The sequence below is a fragment of the Fukomys damarensis genome, unplaced genomic scaffold (genome assembly GCF_012274545.1).
Source record: "Fukomys damarensis isolate Sample0158 unplaced genomic scaffold, DMR_v1.0_HiC HiC_scaffold_14, whole genome shotgun sequence".
Lineage (NCBI taxonomy): Eukaryota > Metazoa > Chordata > Mammalia > Rodentia > Bathyergidae > Fukomys > Fukomys damarensis.
In genome coordinates this window covers 67872715-67891852 of record NW_022900926.1, presented here as the reverse complement: position 1 = coordinate 67891852, position 19138 = coordinate 67872715, and the positions used below count along the sequence as shown (strand labels likewise).

The 19138-nt window shown below is 36.9% G+C and overlaps 1 protein-coding gene across 4 annotated transcripts in view; it reads left to right on the top strand.

Annotated features, from left to right (window-relative positions):
* Tinag (tubulointerstitial nephritis antigen) overlaps window positions 1–18644 on the top strand; it is a 96600-nt gene extending 77956 nt beyond the window's left edge. For 2 of the 4 annotated variants that reach the window (XM_010628942.2, XM_010628939.2), the window contains one exon: window positions 16608–16987. In XM_010628942.2, coding sequence (XP_010627244.1) covers window positions 16608–16674 — 67 coding nt within the window. In that variant the 3' untranslated portion in view covers window positions 16675–16987. Of the gene's footprint in view, window positions 1–2652; window positions 2838–16607; window positions 16988–18275 lie in introns of those variants that run through there. The other 2 variants (XM_010628940.3, XM_010628941.1) reach the window with 2 other exon arrangements.
* The last annotated feature ends 494 nt before the right edge of the window (window positions 18645–19138 follow it).

Below are 19138 nucleotides of genomic sequence, written 5' to 3'. Positions count from 1 at the left end.
GTTGCCCGTCTCTTAGGGCAGTGGGTTTCTAAATCATAGAGGTTGTGTGTGGTGGGATGGACTAGGCTCCTGTACTTTTCAGTTCATGCCTCTCCCTGATAGCTAATATCAGGAAAAAAAGTTACAGGATTTAAGACAGCGATAAAAAGAAAGAAAAAATTAATAGCTTTTGGCTGAGCTTACCAGTGTCGAGGCCTCCTCAGTCTTTGTGCCTCTTTTTATCTTTTGGCTGACTTGCCCAGAGAAAATGACACCAGGTTGTGTCTGAGGATCCATGAGGCTAAAATAAGGAATCAGCACTACTCTTTTGTAGAATAACTTTGCAGGCTTGTTAACTCCATCATGGAAGAAGAATTTTTAGGCTACATCAATAAGAGGCAAGGGAAGACTTTATTATAGATTTTTGGATGCACTCGATAGTGAAGTTCATAGATGAAAAAATTGTCAGAGTGTTAAGTGACAGTAATTCAGCCTCTGAGATTAGGAATGCAGCCACTGCCAAATAAAACCTTGGAGAAGGAAAAAAAAAAAGGTATTCCCCAGGCAACCAGGAAGGATCTGAAAGGCAAAGTAAGAGCTACAGGGACATTAAAGAGATAGGACACAATGTGGAGAAGGGAGGAAACAGCCTGTATTTTCTTTTTAGCTCCTGGTGTGGATCAAACAAAAGGGAAACTGAAGCTACAGAGAGACAGTGAATGGTGAGAACACCAGGGGGCCTCAGGGAGAAACACAGTGGAATGTACAGGAAGTTGTTGCATAATGCACCAGAATAGACAGGGACAACACAAGATTCTGTTTCCATGGGAGTCCTTCAAGAGGCACCAGCTGGTGAGTGACTCCAGTCTGCCCACCGTATTCCTGCACAGAGTGTTTTGTAGGACACCATTCCAGGAAAGGATTGATTGTGTGGACCCCAGACGTGGTGCAGCCATGGGATAGCTTCACTTCAGAGTTCGTAGTGTTACCCTCCCACAGTGACTGGGTGAGTGACAGTCATGGGAAACAGTAGCAGTCAGGGCTCAGGCTGGAAAGAGATCCTCCTGAAGGGTTTGAAAGTGGCCAGAAAGGACATAGGCCCTACTTCTGCAGTGGAGGCCAAACCCAACCTGAGTTTCTCTGGATTTGAAAGTCTGGGGTTTTGAGCAGGACTCCTACTGTCTGCTAGTGCCTCGATCTACCACGAATATGAGGTCTGATGGCCTTCTTTATCTACCAGCATGAGCAAGGACACATCTTGATTTGGACACTGCCCCAAAATTGTAGATTCTGGAAGAAAATCACAGAGTAATTTCTTTTTTTAATTTTGTGGGCTTTAATTTTTTTCTTTCCTTTCTACTTTATTCTTCACTCAATTATTGGGGCTTGGGGGAATTTTAATTTGCCTTTTTTCCTTGCTTTTAAAAATTTTTTCTTCTTCCTACTTCTGTTTTTTCTTTTTTCCTTTTTTATCTCATCCCTTTAAATTTTCTTTTTGTTTCTCTCTTATTTTTCTCCATATAATTCCTTTCTTTCCTTTTTAAAAAATCATCTTTCACATCAGTTTTACTTTTACTTAATTCTGCAAACATCCTTCACTCACCAATAAGCTTCTCTGTCCTGCTTCTGTCCTCCTTTATATCATCTACATTAAGATTTAAATGTTTTCTTCTCCCCTTTCTCCATTTGAAATCCCCTTGTTTAACAACATAACCATAGCACTTTATTAATTATTAGATAGTTAACTGTTTAAAATTACTGCTGATTTCTTTTCTACAATAAACTGAGATATAACTGTCACATTTAGCACATATTAGCTGAATAAGCCAAGACTTGAGTTGTCTTAATTTTACACGATAATTATGGATTTCTTCTCTAAGGTTAAAGGTGACACATAATTTGTTTTTGTGGTATGTTAATATTCAGTTTGTCTTGGATAGTACTATTGTAGCTGATTTGCTTAATGTTACTCACCAGGATTGTGTAATTACTGCTCTTGATGGGTTTTCTCTAAATCAAAACATAGATTACATTTGTGACATTAACAATATTAAGGTACATTCCCAGGAAACTCAGTGTTGGACTGATTACACTGCATTTTCGCCTCCCAGGTTAACCAAGGTGGTCAAATATTAGGGGCAGAGACAAAGGAATATAGTTACCCACTCCTGAAGCATCACTGCAAAGTGCCTAACTAAAGAGATTTCAATAATAGAAAGAAAGTCCTTATGCTATCAACATCCACAAGCTTCAGCACAAAACAAAAAACAGCAGCAATAACAACAACAATGATAGCAACAAGACCTCATTAAAGACATGAGAAGACAAGGCAACAAAATGGTTCCCAAACTTTCAACTCCCCCAGAGCAATCTAGGGGAGGACTGAGGGGAATAATAACTTAAACTGCACACCCAAATTATTTAAAAAGATAAAGAGGAGGTTTGAAAATAGATCAAAAGATACTTAATGAAATCCCTGAAGATATAACTAAACAGATAGTGTAAAAATAACCAAATGATCCAACAGCTCTCAGAAGACACTAATTAAAAGCTAGTTGAGTGAAACAAAGGGTTACAAAGTATGAATGACTAGTTTAGCAAATTATTAAAGTCCATGAAAAGGTTTAAATTAAAAATCCAGGAGATTAAAAATTGTATTTTCTGTATTGTCAGCAGAAACAGTCAATTGAAGACAAAATTCCAGAACTAAAGTGCAACGATGTCTTCAAATACTAACTACAGAAAGACACCTTAAAAGCAGCAAGAGAGGAAAACTGATTCAACAGCTGTTAGATGCAAAGAAGAATAATTTGAATAATTGAATTAAGTGAAAAATCAGAAGAAAGCACAAATGACATTCACAGAAATAATGGTAGAAAAATTACCAATTTCAAGAAAATAAAAAAAGTGAGGCATATAGGAACCCCAAATAGCCATAACCAAAAGAGAACTTCTCCATACTACATTACATTTATAATACCAGAATTCCATTACAGATGAACAAAATCTTAATAGCTATCAGAGAAAAGCAATCAGTCATATATAAAAGTAAGCTCACTAGAATTATAGCAGACTTCTTAATGCAGACGTCAGAGAGCAGGAGGTTTGGAGTGAAGTATTTGAAGGCCTAAAAGATAACATGTTCCAACTCTCACTTACATATTCTGCAACACATTCCTTCAAAATTGATGCAAAAATTATGCATTTTCATGAGAAGAAACATCTCAAAAATTTATAACCACCAAACCAGCTTTACAAAAAATTCTCAAGGATATTCTAGAATGAGACAATGAAACCAACAAAGCCAAGGAGCTAAAAAGAATGAAACTAACTGACAGGATGAACAGCTAAGCAAAAGGTGAAAAAATAAAGCAATCAGAAATGGGAAAGTAATGCAGTGACAGGAATGTCGGAACCTTTCAGAACTAGCTCTCAATGGGAATGTTCTCAATTCCCTAATCAGAAGACACAGATTGGCAGAATAGATCAAGAAACAAAACCTAACCATATGTGTACATAAGAAACACATCAATTCAAAAGGAATTTACAGATTAAACATCAAAGAATGGAGTCAGAATCCCACCCCATAGCATCAGTGAGTGAGCACAGATCCTGGGGAGGAGTGGTATGGGAGGAGTGGTATAGTCCAGACCAGTACAGCTGCAGGCAGATACCAACCAGGGTTCTGCTTCGACCCCAGAGGCTTGGGCACACCAATCCATCGAAGGGTTCACCTGGAAAAGAGTTGCAGGTGCACAAGCTTCACTCAGAGGCTCACCCCTATACTCTCTCTGACAGAGACCCTAGTCAGAAGCCTGCTCAGTCAACAAGAACTGGGGAGCACATCCCCCAACCCAAGGCCCTTTCAGACAATAGGTAAATAGATGCCCCAGCAAGAGGCACAACTAGATACTATTCCAAGTGTTCTCAGGCCCCAGCCAGAAGCCTGCCCAGAGAACAGGTGAACTCAGGAGTGAAAGGAACGCTAATATTTTGCAGTTTTTTTGGTTCAAACAATGAATTATTTAATCTCTCTCCAGGTGAGTTCTGATGATCCTGTTATAGAGGGTAGCACATTTGTTCTCCTCTTTTTGCCCATACCTAGAGGGGCTGAAGCATCAAACAGCCTTTTGAGACCCAAAGAACAGATGCATATCCCCTCCCTCAGGGTAACAGTTCTGTTGGGCCCATCCTTTGTGGGAATAAAGTGTTTCTACTGTGAAAAAAACCTTCTAAATGATATTTTTAAAAATAATTAAATTAATAGTGCTTTAGATACTTGTTACTGTAGAGGGAGTTTCTCCCTCATATTCCGCCTTTTTTGTTTAAACAATTGTATCTTAAAAGAGCTCATTAGCTTGCCCTACTATTGTTCTATGATTGCTTGACCTGTAGGCTTATGAGGTATGCCTGTGATGTGCTTAATACACCAGGGTTGAAAGAAAGCCTGAAGAGAATTGGAAGGTATATGTAGGGCTATTATCAGTATTAAGTTGTGAGGGCAATTCCAACATAGGAAAAAATGACAGTAAATGATGTTTAATGTTTTACAGCTTCAGAAAATTGTAAAAAGGCATATAAATATCCACTGTGGGCATGTATAGAAATAAATTTAAGTTCACTGAAAGGCTTATAGTTAGTCCATTTGTCAAATTTCATTACATTGTAAATCACAGGGATTGATACCTATGCAAGAGAAGATCATATTGGTTTTTGGCAGTCAGGGCAGGTGTGAATAATTTCTTGGGCCTGTTTATGTATAAGGTTAAAAGAACAAACAAGTGCTTTAGCACCTTGGTGAAAAAAATTGATGTGAAACAAGAGCCTCTTTTAAAGAAATAGAAAGCATAACCAGAGTGTCAGCATGTGTATTGCCTTCCACTAGGGAACCAAAAAAGATTGTAGTGACCATAGGTGAGTAACATAAAAAGTTGCAGTAAAATGTCTAATCAATTCCTGGAGGTGTCTAGACATATGGAAGAGAATGATATCATTACCTTTATGAATAAGGGTAGTTTCAATAGCCTGTAGAGTCCCCACAAAATAAGCTGAATTAACAATAACATTGAAAGGAAACTGTTGTCTTTTTAATTGGTCATGCTTTTCTTAGTTATATAGAATTTCAACAGGTAACAATGATAAAGCTTTATAGAACAAGTTGAAATCAAAGGAAACACAACATATTAGCATAACAACCATGACAATATCATTATATTAAATGACATGAAGAAACTTTTATGTGAATTAGGGATTTATAAATAGAATGTTATCTGAGAAGACTATATTTGTCTATAGATGTATTTTATGTAACATTGCTGGAACTATACAGTGTTTGAGCATCTTTAAGTAGTGTAACACATGTATGATGCACACATGTATGATATACATGCATGATATACAAGCACATAAACAGAAGCTTTGAAAAAGTATTTGTATTTTTTTGCAGGCTGTCTATGTTGAACTGGCATAGATATAGATAAAATATAGATATATTCACCAGGAACACAAGTAAGGGAAAGTCAAATATTTGAGTTTAAAAGTTTATCACCAAGAACATTTTTATCCTAGAAGTCACCAGTATGATTACATGTTTTGTATCTGAAAACCTACATATTTGGGAAGTAGAAATACATTAATATACCATGAAGTCAGCAATAATGATTTTCATAAACCATGTCAGAACTGCCCAAGAAAGGCAGCTTTTTTTGTTTTTTGTCATTGAATAATCTAGATGTTCCTACGAATCATTCAGAAAAGCTAATGTTTACTATTAATCCCAGGAACAAGAGTTATAGCCTTTGTCTGAAAGTATCAGTTAAACTGGAGAGAAAAGTTAATATCTGAGGAATGAGTGGTAAAAATCAGGGATATAGCCCCCTAATATTCTTTGAGCAACAAAGAACTTTTAGAAGGGATAGTTTAGGTTCAGTAAAACCAAGAACAAAGCTTACAATTACTAAACATGCATATTTCTATTAACTTCATCTTCCACAAATCTGCTTTCAACATACTTGCACCTTTTAGTTTTGCCATTATCCCTTCTTTTTTCTTGACTGGTAGAGCAAAAACTTGTACAAAATCTTCTCATATCAAAAATATTCTTTATCTTTAAAACTTTTCCTGTATTCTCTTTTCTGTTCTACTTGCTATAAACTTTCTATCATAAACCTAGCAGCTGCTTGGATTTTAAAGTTCTGTCCCCTCCATGTCTACATTGTATATATACACAATAAATTTTTAAGTGGCCTTGAGAAGTATTTATCTCCACTGAAGCAACAGAAGAACAAGTTAACCCTCTAGTTAGCCTAAGAAGTTACAAAGCATAAGAATGTACTAAGCATATCAATTAAGCAAAATACTTGCTCAAATTGGATACTGAAAATAAATTCATATATCAGCTAAGATTTGTAACAATGGGCTTTTATAAATTCATGAAGTGGTGTTTATGTCCAGCAAATCGTTTTGGAAAAAGTTCCAGGAAGAATTTCTTTTTCTATTTTTGTTTCCTGAGACCTAGAATGTTTGTTATTTTCAATTGGTCCCTGTGATTGAGTTTTTCTTAATCTCTTCTAATGGAAATTTTATGTGTACTCTGAAAGCTGCCTTTTTATTCATTTAAGAGGCAGTATTTATATTTTCTCTTTTGGCTCATGCACAAAGTAATTTGGTCACCACACGTATCTGCATCATCTGCCCTTGTTTCAGCTTTACTGCCCTTAGAACAAGCTATGTGTTTTTTTTGTTGTTGTTTTGTTTTTTTGTTGTTGTTTTGGTTTTTTTGAGACAGGGCCTTACTGTGTAGTTGAGATTGACCTGGAACTCACTGTGTAGCCCAGGCTACACAGGTCTCAAACTCACAGCAATCCTCCTGCCTCAGCCTCCTGAGTGCTGGGATTACAGGTGTGCACCACCATGCCTGGCCCGTATGTGTTTTTGTTTTTAAATCATAAGTGTCCTTCCCCAATAATAGGATTTCTGGGTTTATTTTTATACTTTTAACCTTTGAATAACAATAAATAACTTAAATTATTGCATATTGATAATAATAGGCATTGCATTTATAAAACTGATTTTCTTGATATCAAGCATTTAAGATAAGGTTCTGTGTGGAAATATATGAACATTTTTTAATAGAAATTTCAAAAGATTCAAAAAATATTTGTTGAGCTCAAATAAAGCAGCTGCAGGTGTTGTGCTTAGCCATGGCATCCTCAAAGCTTTGTAAAAATACTCATAAAAGTTTCCTTGCGGAGTGCATGATATCCACTGCTTTTTATCATAATATGAATTTGTCCTGTATAGTCTGAAATAATTTACAAACTACTGGATGCAGCTGCTTTTAATTTTGAGACATGTGTGTCAGGGGGTTGTGGTAGCTTTGGGTCGGTTTCCCTGCTGGGAAGTGAACATTCCATGATTGACTCCTTGTTGGGATCTGGGCATGGGAAGTTATGCTCCTTATTCCTTTTATCTGAAATGGGTATCTATCTATATAAAATTTAGAGTGGTAATGACTAGCCTGATGATATCTTTTTCTACATTTTGGTTTTATACCAATATATAGTTTGTTATTTTTACCATCTTTTTTAAGGTGACTCTCCTTACCAGTTAAAACATCTATACAGAGGGCTGGGGATTTAGCTCAGTGGTTCCTCTGCCTGCTTGGCAAGTGCAAAGTCCTGAGTTCAATCCCCAATATCCAAAAACAAAAAACAAGGCAAAACAAAAATCTATATGGCTATAAAGCTATGTCAAGAACGTCAGATTTGTAGGATTTCTTCCTTACATTTTGGCAAGTCTAATTTTTTAAATATTTAAATGTCTTCCCCTAAGAGGAGTGTCTATAAAAGGAGCAGGTGAATGATTAACCAAGGATACTGGGGAGAGGGTGAAAGAACAGGGAAGGGGGAAGCAGTTTCTCTCTGAAGCATCTTTTGTTTGTGTAGTGGCAAGTAACCCTGCAAATATGGCTTGTGGCAGGGTGAGCAGCCTTTGTTGAGCTGAGACATTGTTTCAATTTGTAAGCAACTTGCTCCCAAGCTTCTGAATTCAAGCTACCTTCCAAAAGGAACAGGGGATCTTGTTGATGAGTGACAGTTAACAGTTCAGTAAGCTGATGGTCTGGAACACTGTATCCAGACATTTTTAAGGCATTACTTGTGCTGCAGAAAGCATTTTTCTTCTTTAACAAAGTTTGACCCAGGATAGTAACACAAGTGAGAGGATGAATCCAAAAGATAAGAGAAAAAGTACTGTGGTGTCTTGATTTCCAAACAATTCATTCCATGATTTGGGGGAAAATGGCTACTTTTGTGTTTGTGCAAACATAAATAAAAATGAAAAAACATGACCACAGTCATGTTTGTCAGATGCAGAATTCACAAACAAAATGCCAAACGCTTCTTTGTGAATCAAATTGTTCACAAACAAAAGTGTGAACTGAGGTATATAACAGTAAAGAAACAATCCTCCCATTCATTAAGCAATTGAACAGTGATAACCCCTGAGTTTATATCACCAAAGCTTTGATCTCACCAAGACATTCCTGGTTCTTTCATGGCTGTCTATGTTTTCCTTACTGAGATTAAAACAAAGAGTTGAATGTTTTTATTCATTTCCAGGCTTTGGAAGGCTGGTCCTGTACATTGAGTTGTAGCTACAGGTTTTGCTTTGCAGTTTTGTATCTCACAGTAATGTCCCACTGTTTCTTTGCCTCATATGTGAGTCTGTGCCCCACATTGGGCACCATTTGCCCCAGTGTGTGACCATAGGTGTGCAGTGGATAAAAAAAGATTACATGGAGATGAGAGTTAGTTCAATCACTGAGAACCCAGAATAGCTGGTTTTTCACCATAAGAAAGCCTCAGGGAACCATTCCTGAGTTGAAACCTCTGCAGATATTTATTTGTAACTCAAGGACATGAGAACAAAGATGTAGAAGAAGAGAACTTGTAATATTTTGTATTGGAGTTTTGTTAAGAGGATAGGGAAAGAATAGAATGATTTGTTATATGTCTCAGATTCACATAGTATAAACAATCTTATTAAAGAAACACAATGGCCATAGCAAAATATCTCAGAATAACTGCTTTAATTCTGCTGCTGCTGTCTTGCAGATCTGCTCTAAACTCTAATCATGCCTAGCAGTCCTGAACTGTTACAAAGAAAGTCCCTTCTTTTTCACACTCATTTCAATCATTCCTTTGGTCACAGTCTCCCCATATATCCCCTTTCCCTGGATCGGCAGAATTCATACAATCAAAATGGCCATACGACCAAAACTGCCATACAGATTTAATGTAATCCCATTCAAAATTCAACAGCATTTTTCACAGAACTAGTGAAAACAATTCTAAAATTCATATAGAACCAGAAGAGATGCCAATTCTGGGTAAGGATACTATAATCCTGGACATCAAGTTATGCTATGAATATACAGTTAAAAAAATCACAGTATTAAAAAAGTGACTTGTGGATTAATTAAACAGAATAGAAGATGAACAATCGATTCCAGCTACATTAACTTTGGCTAAGGGATCAATTACTTTCCTCTAGCAAAAGTATTTGGCCCTTTTAACAGATGGTGTTAGGAAACCTGGCTATCCATGCTGATGACCAAATGCAGACTACACAAAAATCAAAATGGAGCAAAGATCTAAATATTAAAACAGAAAAATTTCCTATGATGGATGACAAAACAGGTAAAACTTTTGAAGACATAGGGATAAGCAAAAACATTCTGAACAGAATCCCAGCTGCACAAGAAATAATAAGAATCAAGAAGTAGGATTTCATCAAATGTAACCACTTCTGTAGAGCAAAGCAAATCCTCAGAAGAGTGAAGAGACAACCTACAGAATCGGAAAGAATTTTTGCTAGCCACTCCTCAGGACCAATACCTAGAATATATTTAGAAATGAAAAATATTAGATTCCCCAAATTAAAAGCAAAATAAAACTGGGCATCTAAAATGAATGGATACTCCTCAGATGAAGAAATACAAATGAGCAATAAATACATAAAAAAGTGTTCAACATTCAGGCTGTTTGAGAAATGCAAATTAAAGCAACAATGACATTGCATTTCACTTTGTAAAGAATGGTCATTTTCAAGAAATCAAAGAATAATAAATGCTAGAAATGCTACAGGGAAAAAAGGAACCCTTCTTCATTGTTATGAAGCATACACTGATATAACCACTATGGAAATTAGTATGGAGATTCCTCAAAACATTAAAAGTAGAAATTCCATTTGACCCAGCTATTTGTCTTCTAGATGTATTTCCAAAAGAGTTAAAGAAATCGTATTACAGTGATATATGAATGTCCATATATATAACAGCACAATTGATAATAGCCAAAACTTTGAAGCAGCCTATATATCCGTCAGCAGATGAATGGATATTTGACCCAGCTATCCCTCTGCTAAGGTATCTTTTCAAAATAATTAAAACAAGCATACCACAGTGATATATGCTCACCCACATTTATAGTGGCACAGCTTGTCATAGCTAAAACTTGGAAACATCCCAATTGCCCAACAATTGGAGACTGGATAAAGAAGATGTGGTTTTTCTATAAAATGGAATACTACTCAGCCATAAAGAAAGAGAAACTAGAGCCATTCATAGGAAAATGGATTCATATCGAATCCATACTCTTAAGTGAAATAAATAAGACACATATGTGTAAATACCGAATAGTTTCTCTGGTGTGAAAAACTAAAAGTGTAAATAAGGTCCAAATTGTATAAGTGACAGTGTGAAATGGGAAGAAAAGGGCCAAAGGTGTAGGGGAAGTTGGAAGGGTAGAAGAAAGGAAATAAGGGAAAAGAAAAACTATGAGAAAATGAAAATATGGAAACAAAGTCTTTGTAAATAGGGAAGGGTGGAGGGGGTAAAGGGAGGGAAGGGGTATGGGGGAAAATGAGAACCAAGAGAAGTCATGTAAAGGTAAGGATAAAGATCCCAATGATAAATGTAACTGTACTGTATACTTAAAAAGTACCATTAAAAAATTCAATAAAAAACAGATGAATGGATAAAGAAAATGTGATATTTATACACAATAGAAGACTATGCTGCTATAAAGAAGAATAAACTTGGGTCACTTGTAGGAGAATGAGTGCACTTTGAAACCATTATATTAAGTAAAATAAATCAGACAAACAAGCATAAAAAATATTACCTGGTGTCACTTAAATGAAAACCCACTATATAAATAGAGTGTAAAATAAAATATAGACAATAGGAAATAGCAAAATGGTTCTTTAACATATGGAAGTAAACTAAGAGATAGAGGGAGTGTGGAGGGAGGAGAGGGAAATGAGATGTAAAAAAGGATGGTGACTTGCTGTGTTCATGCACCAAGTACTTCTGAAGAAAATGATGATCTTGTACTACAAACATGTATAAAAAAGAAGGAGAGTGGGCTGGGACTTAGCTCAGTTGTGCCACCACCTGTCTTACAAGCACAAGAACCCAAATTCTATCCCTGGCCAAAAAGGAAAAAAAAAGGAGGGAGGTTAAAAATTAAGAAATATCAAAACAAAACAAAATAAAAATCTGGGTGTGGTGGCACATGCTTGTAATCCTAGCATTAGGGAGGCTGAGGCAGGAGAATTCCTCTGAGTTTAAGGTCAGCCTTGATTGCATAGTGAGTTCAAGGCTAGCCTGAGTTGTACAGCAAGACCCTGTCTCACAAATCAAAAGCAAAGCAAAACAAAACAAAAATTAAGAAATGTCACGTATATGTACCAACTCCTCATAATGAATGTGATCATTACATACTAAAAACCTGTACCAATTTATAAAATAAGCACACACACATAGAATAAAGTGTGCATGCTGAGAGAGGAATGGGACATGTTAGAATGTTAGTTTCATAATGGAAACATCTAAGCCTCTATTGAAAAGGGTCGAAAAGGTATCATCACCTCAGGAAAGTTTTAGCCCATTTTACCAGTATAGGAGTTTTGTTTTTAAATAGGTAATTTAACCATTGTTTGGGTTTGCTCAAACTGCTCCTTTATCTTGGGATCTGGCTCCTGTTCTTTATTACTTTAATTAAGCCAATCTATGAAGTTTTCATATTTCTAAAAAATTTGGAGTGTGATGGGCCTAGTAGGAGTGGAATCTAAATCTAACCAAAGGAATCTGTTATGTATCGCCTTGGGTAACTTCGGTTGATTTTGAAGTTGCAGTCTTTTTTTTGTCATTACTTTTATTTATTTTTCTCATTGAATTTATTGGTACATTTTAAGTATACAGTAAAGTTACATTCTTTGTTGGGATCTTGTACCTTTACATGACAGGTCTTGGTTCTCATTTTTTCCCCTTTTCCCTGCCCTCCCTTCACCTCCTCCTCCCTTCTCTATTTACAAAAATGTGGTAGTATTTTTATAGTATTATTTTTATAATAATTAATTATTTTCTATTATTTTTATAATATTTTGTAAAATACTTTTTAGTCAGGACTTCCTTGTCTCCTTTTTACCGATCTTTTCTTTTTCCTATACTACCTCACTATCAGCAAGACTTTTTATTCACAAGAAAGTACAGATGGCAAGTATCTCAGGTTTTGAGGATCACATCTATCTTTGTCAGATATTTGACTTTTAGAAAATAACTTTAAATAAAAATGACCAAAACTCTGTTATGTTATGAGCTGTAGCAAAACAGGATGCTGGTCGGCTGGGCCTGACTGTAGCTACCAAGTGCCCATCTATAGACATTCCATGTATGCCACACACACACACACACACACACACACACACACACCAATAACCAAGGACCCCTACATTGCTAAGTATACACAAAAATATCTTGAGATGGTTCAAAAGCCTAATGTTGTTATAGCACAATGACATTTCTTAAATAAAACATAGGGAAATAACACATTAGTTATACCGATTGAATCATACTTTTTTTAGCCTGGATGTAAAATAAGTTAAATTTATAAGAAAAAAATGAGACCTCACAACTTTTGAAAAGACAGCATATGAGCTAGTAAAGGAAAGTGGAAGACTAAGAAAATTTATCTACGTATATGTCTAGAAAAATATTTTCGAAGAATGCATATATAAAATACTATATACAAATATATAGAATACAAATATCTAGAAAGACTAAAAACACAATGAAATTAGAGAAAAGTTTCAAAAAGGCCCTAGAGAAAAATTACATCTAAATAACTAATGACGTATGAAAGACGGTCTGCCTCCGCGGCTAGAGAAATGCAAATGAAGGCCAAGGTGAGATGCCCCCTACACATACACCAGATTGCTAAAATAAAAAGATTAATACCAAGCAGGAGTGAGGGTATAGAGTAACTGGAACCCTCAGAATACTGATGAATGTGTAGCTGGTACAAGTACTTGTGTTCATTATCCGTCAGAATAGATATGAAAGTTGGGGTACTCTCTGGTCAGTGTCTACGTAGAAATGACTATGTAAACATTGAATATTGGTTTGATCCACAGAAGGTGATATAAATATTTGAGGAGGATGAGGAGAATGCTTGTGTCCCGGCATGATGGTTTATCTTCATGTTTCTTAGGGAGGAGTCAATAAGCTCTATTCCAAATAGGAAAGAAGGGCAACATCTAATACATGTGTGCTATTTAGAAATTAGAGGTAACTACCAGAAGAAAGAGTTAGCAGTGCTTCCCAGTGAGGGGCAGTTACTGTAGATAGGGAGGGTTTGGCTAGAACACTGCTTTCTATCATAAGACTTGTTCAATCAGTTGGTGTGCTAAAAACTTGTTTAGACTTTAACTATACGGAAAAATAAAATTAAAGAAAACGTAAAAAAGGAAATTGTGGTATAGTCATGTGATAAAAAAAACAATGAAGTGAATAAATTCTGTATATACTTGTAAAGTCAAAACAGATAAATTTCAGAGACATTTTGAAGTAAAGGAGCCATACACAGAAGGGTACATACTGGATTGATTATTCCTTTATTATAAAGGTTAATTAAGGAAAGTTGGTGGGAGAAAAGCAGGTATATGTCTACAGGAGAGTGACATGGTAGGACTTCTAGTACCATCAGCAATCGGTCTACTCTAGTTGTTTAATGTTAATCTCAGTAGATAGTTATATAGGTACAAACATATGTAAATTTACAAAACTGCACCCTTAGGATTAATGTCCTTTACTCGTATCTCAATGCAAGTTTTAATCATTAAACCCAAGTTTAGGAATTTAAAAGACGCAAAACAAAGAGGAAAGAAAATTTTTAAAAAATGTGAGTAGGAAGCTAAGATGAATAAACAAAAACCATATCCTGAGGTGTCATTAATTAGCACTAATTTAAAGAGTGGCACCCTTTACAATTATGTCCTCTTTCTTGTAAATCTATGGCTAGCTCTCTTTAACACACAAATTTTCATCAAAAACAATTTTCACATACCCTTTTCAGTTTCACCAGAGATCTAATAATGAAACAGTGGATGGTATCACCTCTGCTATCCAGATGAGAACAGGTCCAGTGCTACATATCATAATTTCAAGAATTTAAAAATATTTATACTCCTAATACTTTATTCTAGGTTGTGACTAATGGTATTTGACTTTCTGGCCTTTGAAAAAAACATATAATGATACTGACTGGAATATATGGAATTTGGAACTGAGATTGGTTCGATGTGGCTAAAACTCTTACACACACCGATGCTGCCTCATTTCTAGCTATTGAAAGTCCATTGTAGATTTGAAATAGTAAGTTGAATTCATCATTTGAAACTCCTATTTGAGAGTGCTTCTGAAGGTGTCAGGGCTGATCGAGGAGGCAAAGAGCCAAGCCTTTAAAAGAAATGCTGGCCATCATCATGTTTCTTAAAGCTGATGTTGTGATGATTTCTGAAACCGAGTGGATCTGTCCTTTCCCACAAGGCAGAAGACAGAGATCAACACACCACCCTTTGCCTTGAGAATATCAGTGTACATCACACGCTGGGACATCTTCCGTTTCACGCTTGTGAGATGTGAACGTGAGCAAGAGTGGGAGCTGTGGTGAAGCCTCTGATTTTCTGGGCTTGTCTGTTGTGTTCACGTAACTCCTCTCCTTCTGCTTCCATAAACTTTATGACCCCCTCTGTGCACTCCATTAATTCTTGTGCTCCATCATGTACTGATTCACTGCAGCCTCAATCCAGGAGTCACTCTGACCTATATAACTCTTAAGTCATCCATGTAGTTTGGAAGGAAGGGAGGAAGGAAGGAAGGGAGGAAGGAAGGAAGGAAGGAAGGAAGGAAGGAAGGAAGGAAGGAAGGGAGGAAGGAAGGAAGGAAGGAAGGAAGGAAGGAAGGAAGGAAGGAAGGAAGGAAGGTATTCTAATTTCTATCGATTTTACTTTCTGAAGATTTGCCCAATACTATCTCTATTTTCCCTGCCTCAGTTAAGCTATCCACCAGAATCTACTAGCTAGTCTCTCTGCTTCTTGTCTCCATCCTCTTAAATCCATTTCTCATATTACATGGGACAATATAATCAAAGCATATTTCCCATCTTGCTTGCCTTGCAGCTCAATGCCTTGCCGTTACCTTCACCATTACTCTGTATGTTAATGCCCTTATCTCCTGTTACGGCTTGTGTCCACATGTCCCCAAAGCTTCATGTGGTCATAGGTGGGGCTTTTCAGAGGTGGTTGGATCTAGACAGTGTGAAGCTGGGATTGATTCATGGTGCAATGCTAGGCTCAAGGGCAGCCGGATTGAGGATGCGAGTGCTACCCAGCCTAAGTAGTAAGATAAAAGGGACAGAAGGACATTGTTAAGTTCCCTTGTTGCTTTTGCTGTTTTCTGCCTGCCGTGAACTGTTACCTCTCTGCCATGTGCCACCCTGCCGTGGTGCCAGCCAATTATGGACTGAAACCTCTACAAACTGGGAGCTAAGTAAACCTTTTCCCCTTTAACTCTGGGTATTGGGTAGTTTGTCTTCAGCAAGGAGAAAAGATACTTAGACATCTCCTCTTTCAGCCTTGTAGTTCAGCGATCTGCCCTCAAGCTCACAATCTGTTAGAACAGTTTTATCTCTTCGGTTCACTACTTCTTGCTGTTTATGTTTCTAGGTTTATGCTTTTATTGTTTTCCTCTAATGAAATCTCCTTTCTCCTTTTTTAATCTGGTGAATTTATGTGTCTCTTGTGGTCATTCTTCCATGGTCTCTTCCTCAGCACCCACATAAGTGAGATGCACTGTGCTGGGGTCCACAGTGTCCTGTGCATACTGCCCACTGCTCCACCTGTCCGTCCTCCTGGGTTTTATTGCCAGATCTCTGGACACAAATCGTCTGTTATCTACCTTTGCTCTCCCAGTACCTAGCACCGGATTGGTCATGTAGTATATAGGCAGGTAACCGAGGCTACTGTGCTATCTTCTGATGCAATATTTCAAAGTCTCTCTTGCATATGTTGTTATACTGCCAATATACCTGCGTACATACATAGTAATGTAATGAATAATTCTACTTGATCATTATTTAGAAAATATTTAGGATCTCATTAATTGTAGTCTAAGTCAAAGACAAGTAAAGGTACATGTGAGTTCACAATATTTTCATAGAAAGGATATAAAAATACCAAAGTATAATACTCAATAGTTTCTTTTTTTTTAAATTTTTCTGCAGATTGCCGCCAATTCCTGGGGAAAATCGTGGGGAGAGAATGGCTATTTTAGGATTCTTCGAGGAGTAAATGAATCTGACATTGAAAAGTTGATTATCGCAGCTTGGGGCCAACTGACAAGTTCAGATGAGCCATAACATATTCAAGTTTTGTAAGCTCATGTGTTTAACCCCTTAAATTGAAGTTTAGCCAGATGAGGGTCTATGTGGCAGTGAAACCTTCGTCTCTTCCCTTTGTGTATAAATGTATCTATCTGTTTTACCCAAGCCTTACACTCCTTCCTTTATTTTACTGAGTATATAAAAACACTAATAAAGAGCAGCTGAGTGGCTTAATGACTTTAAATTTCCAAGTTTGCAGTTTTTCCCCTCTCAGGATAGGGTCCACTTCTCCATTAGTTGTTCTGAAGCAGAAACAGTGTCTTTCTAAAAAGTGTATATAGCATTTATAGAAATGATATGGCCTCTCTCTTGGGCCAAGGAGGACTTCAGACAAAAAAAAAAAGTAAATAGGAAATTTAGTAATGATCTAACTGTGTGTATGTTTGGTTTTTTGTTTGTTTTTGAGACAAAGTCTTACTTTGTAGTCCAGGGTGGTCTAAAATTCTCTAGGTAGCCCAAGCTGTTCTCAAACTCACAATCCTCCTGCCTCAGCTTCCTGAGTGAAATTATAGCCTTGCACCACCACACCCAGTCCATAATATACTGACTTTACAATTTTCTTTCTCAACCATATATTGATCTCTTGATTCAAACTTAGCTTATGTTTTGCTGAAAGCAGTGGCCATAGATTAGCTGTTTCTATAATAAGTTAACATTTTCTTTTATTGCCTAAACTTAACTTGGAATACAGTCACAAGATAAGCAACTCTCCCTAGGAAATAACTGTTCCTCATAGCATAGTGTAATGTTCTATGCAGTGAAGATGTTAAGTGAAGAAAGTTGTAGAGGTTAACACAGATGTACAATCTGGTACATATATAACCTTACTTCGGGGGCCCATTCACTACATTTAAAGTCTATTAAAATTAGCTGCAAAACTGTATTTAGAAAGATAACATATTTATTTCCCAAACAGCCACAATGTGATACTGTGGGTGAGAGAGAATAAATACTTTTTTATTACAACGATTCCACAGTTCCCCACTTCAGACTCTAAAACATAAGCTAAATTGGCACTAATTTACATTTAATTTTGATTTCAGTTCTCCATAGTCAGAAAAACAAAAATAGCATCATAATAATGGCTGAGAAAGGATATCATCTTCTAATAATTCACCAGCCTCTAAATGGCAGATTAGTAAATGCAGAAGTCAATCTAGTCAGTAAGTAAATGCAGCCTGTTAGAATTACAGCAGTGGGGCAGCCACAGCATGAATTTCTGAACACTGTATCATTTTAATTTTCAGTGTGGGATATTTTATGTTGATTGTCCAAAGGTGCCCTGCTTAGATAAGCCCGACACTGTGCAAATGTGAGGGATAAGAGCACAGAAAAGTGACTGCGGCCTTGGTTTTCTGCATTAATCACTGGAGCTTTATCCGAAGAGATATCTGTCGCTCTGTTCTGCCCCAGGAAATGCATGTGAGGAGGATTCACCTTGTCCATATTTGCTGACACTACCCAGTGGCTGAGAAATAATTTCTTATTTTTTTTTCTTTTTTCTTCTAGAAGCAGCCCCTAAGACAAAGACAAAAAAAGCAGCCCCTAAGACATAATTTGCTCGGGTCTTGAAGGGAACAGGAAGAAGAGAACAGATAGCCACTCCCACCACAGGTGATGAGTTCTAGTCCCTTGGGGGCTGTTAACACACTCCTCACCTCTGTACAACCCAGGGAAGAAGTGTTCCTGGGCTGGGGCTGCTCAGGGCCATATGAATTCCTCTAACTTTCTGGCCTGGAAGAAAGGGTGAAGAAATAAGCCCCAGTGTCAATAAAAAGCCTATAAGCAAAGAATAGCCGGTTCTTGTCGTTGGCTGTGAAGCTGATGTCTACTGAGACAGTAAGGAAAGGTTGGGTGGGCAGCGCATGGACACTGGGAAATTAGAACAGTTTACAGTGATGTTTAGACGCTAAAGACTGCTGAAGTAATGAGGTATTATGCTCTAGAATGCCAGATGACTATGTTCCTTTTAAAAGCACTTCTCGGATTAAGTGGATCCACCACCTTCTATGTTATAGAAAATTGACAAAAGGTGTTGATGAGAATTAATTTTCACACTGTGGTTTGTGTGTTTAGATTCTGCTGTTGTAAAATTTTCTGCCTTTGTAATGATCCTAAATGAGAGGGAAATTGAATCCAGAAAAGAAGAAAAAAGAAAGAAAATACCACTATAATAAACCTTATAGGGAAGCACAAGGTGAATTTCCCTAGCAATTGCAGGACAGGAACTAATGGAGAGACCAAAGTTAATTGGCCTGCACGTGAGCTCTGCTCATCACATCTTGCACTGGGCATTGGGAAAGATCATACATTTGGTGCAAATCAAAGTGCCTATTTTTGGTGGAGATATATGTGTGTGTATATATATATAT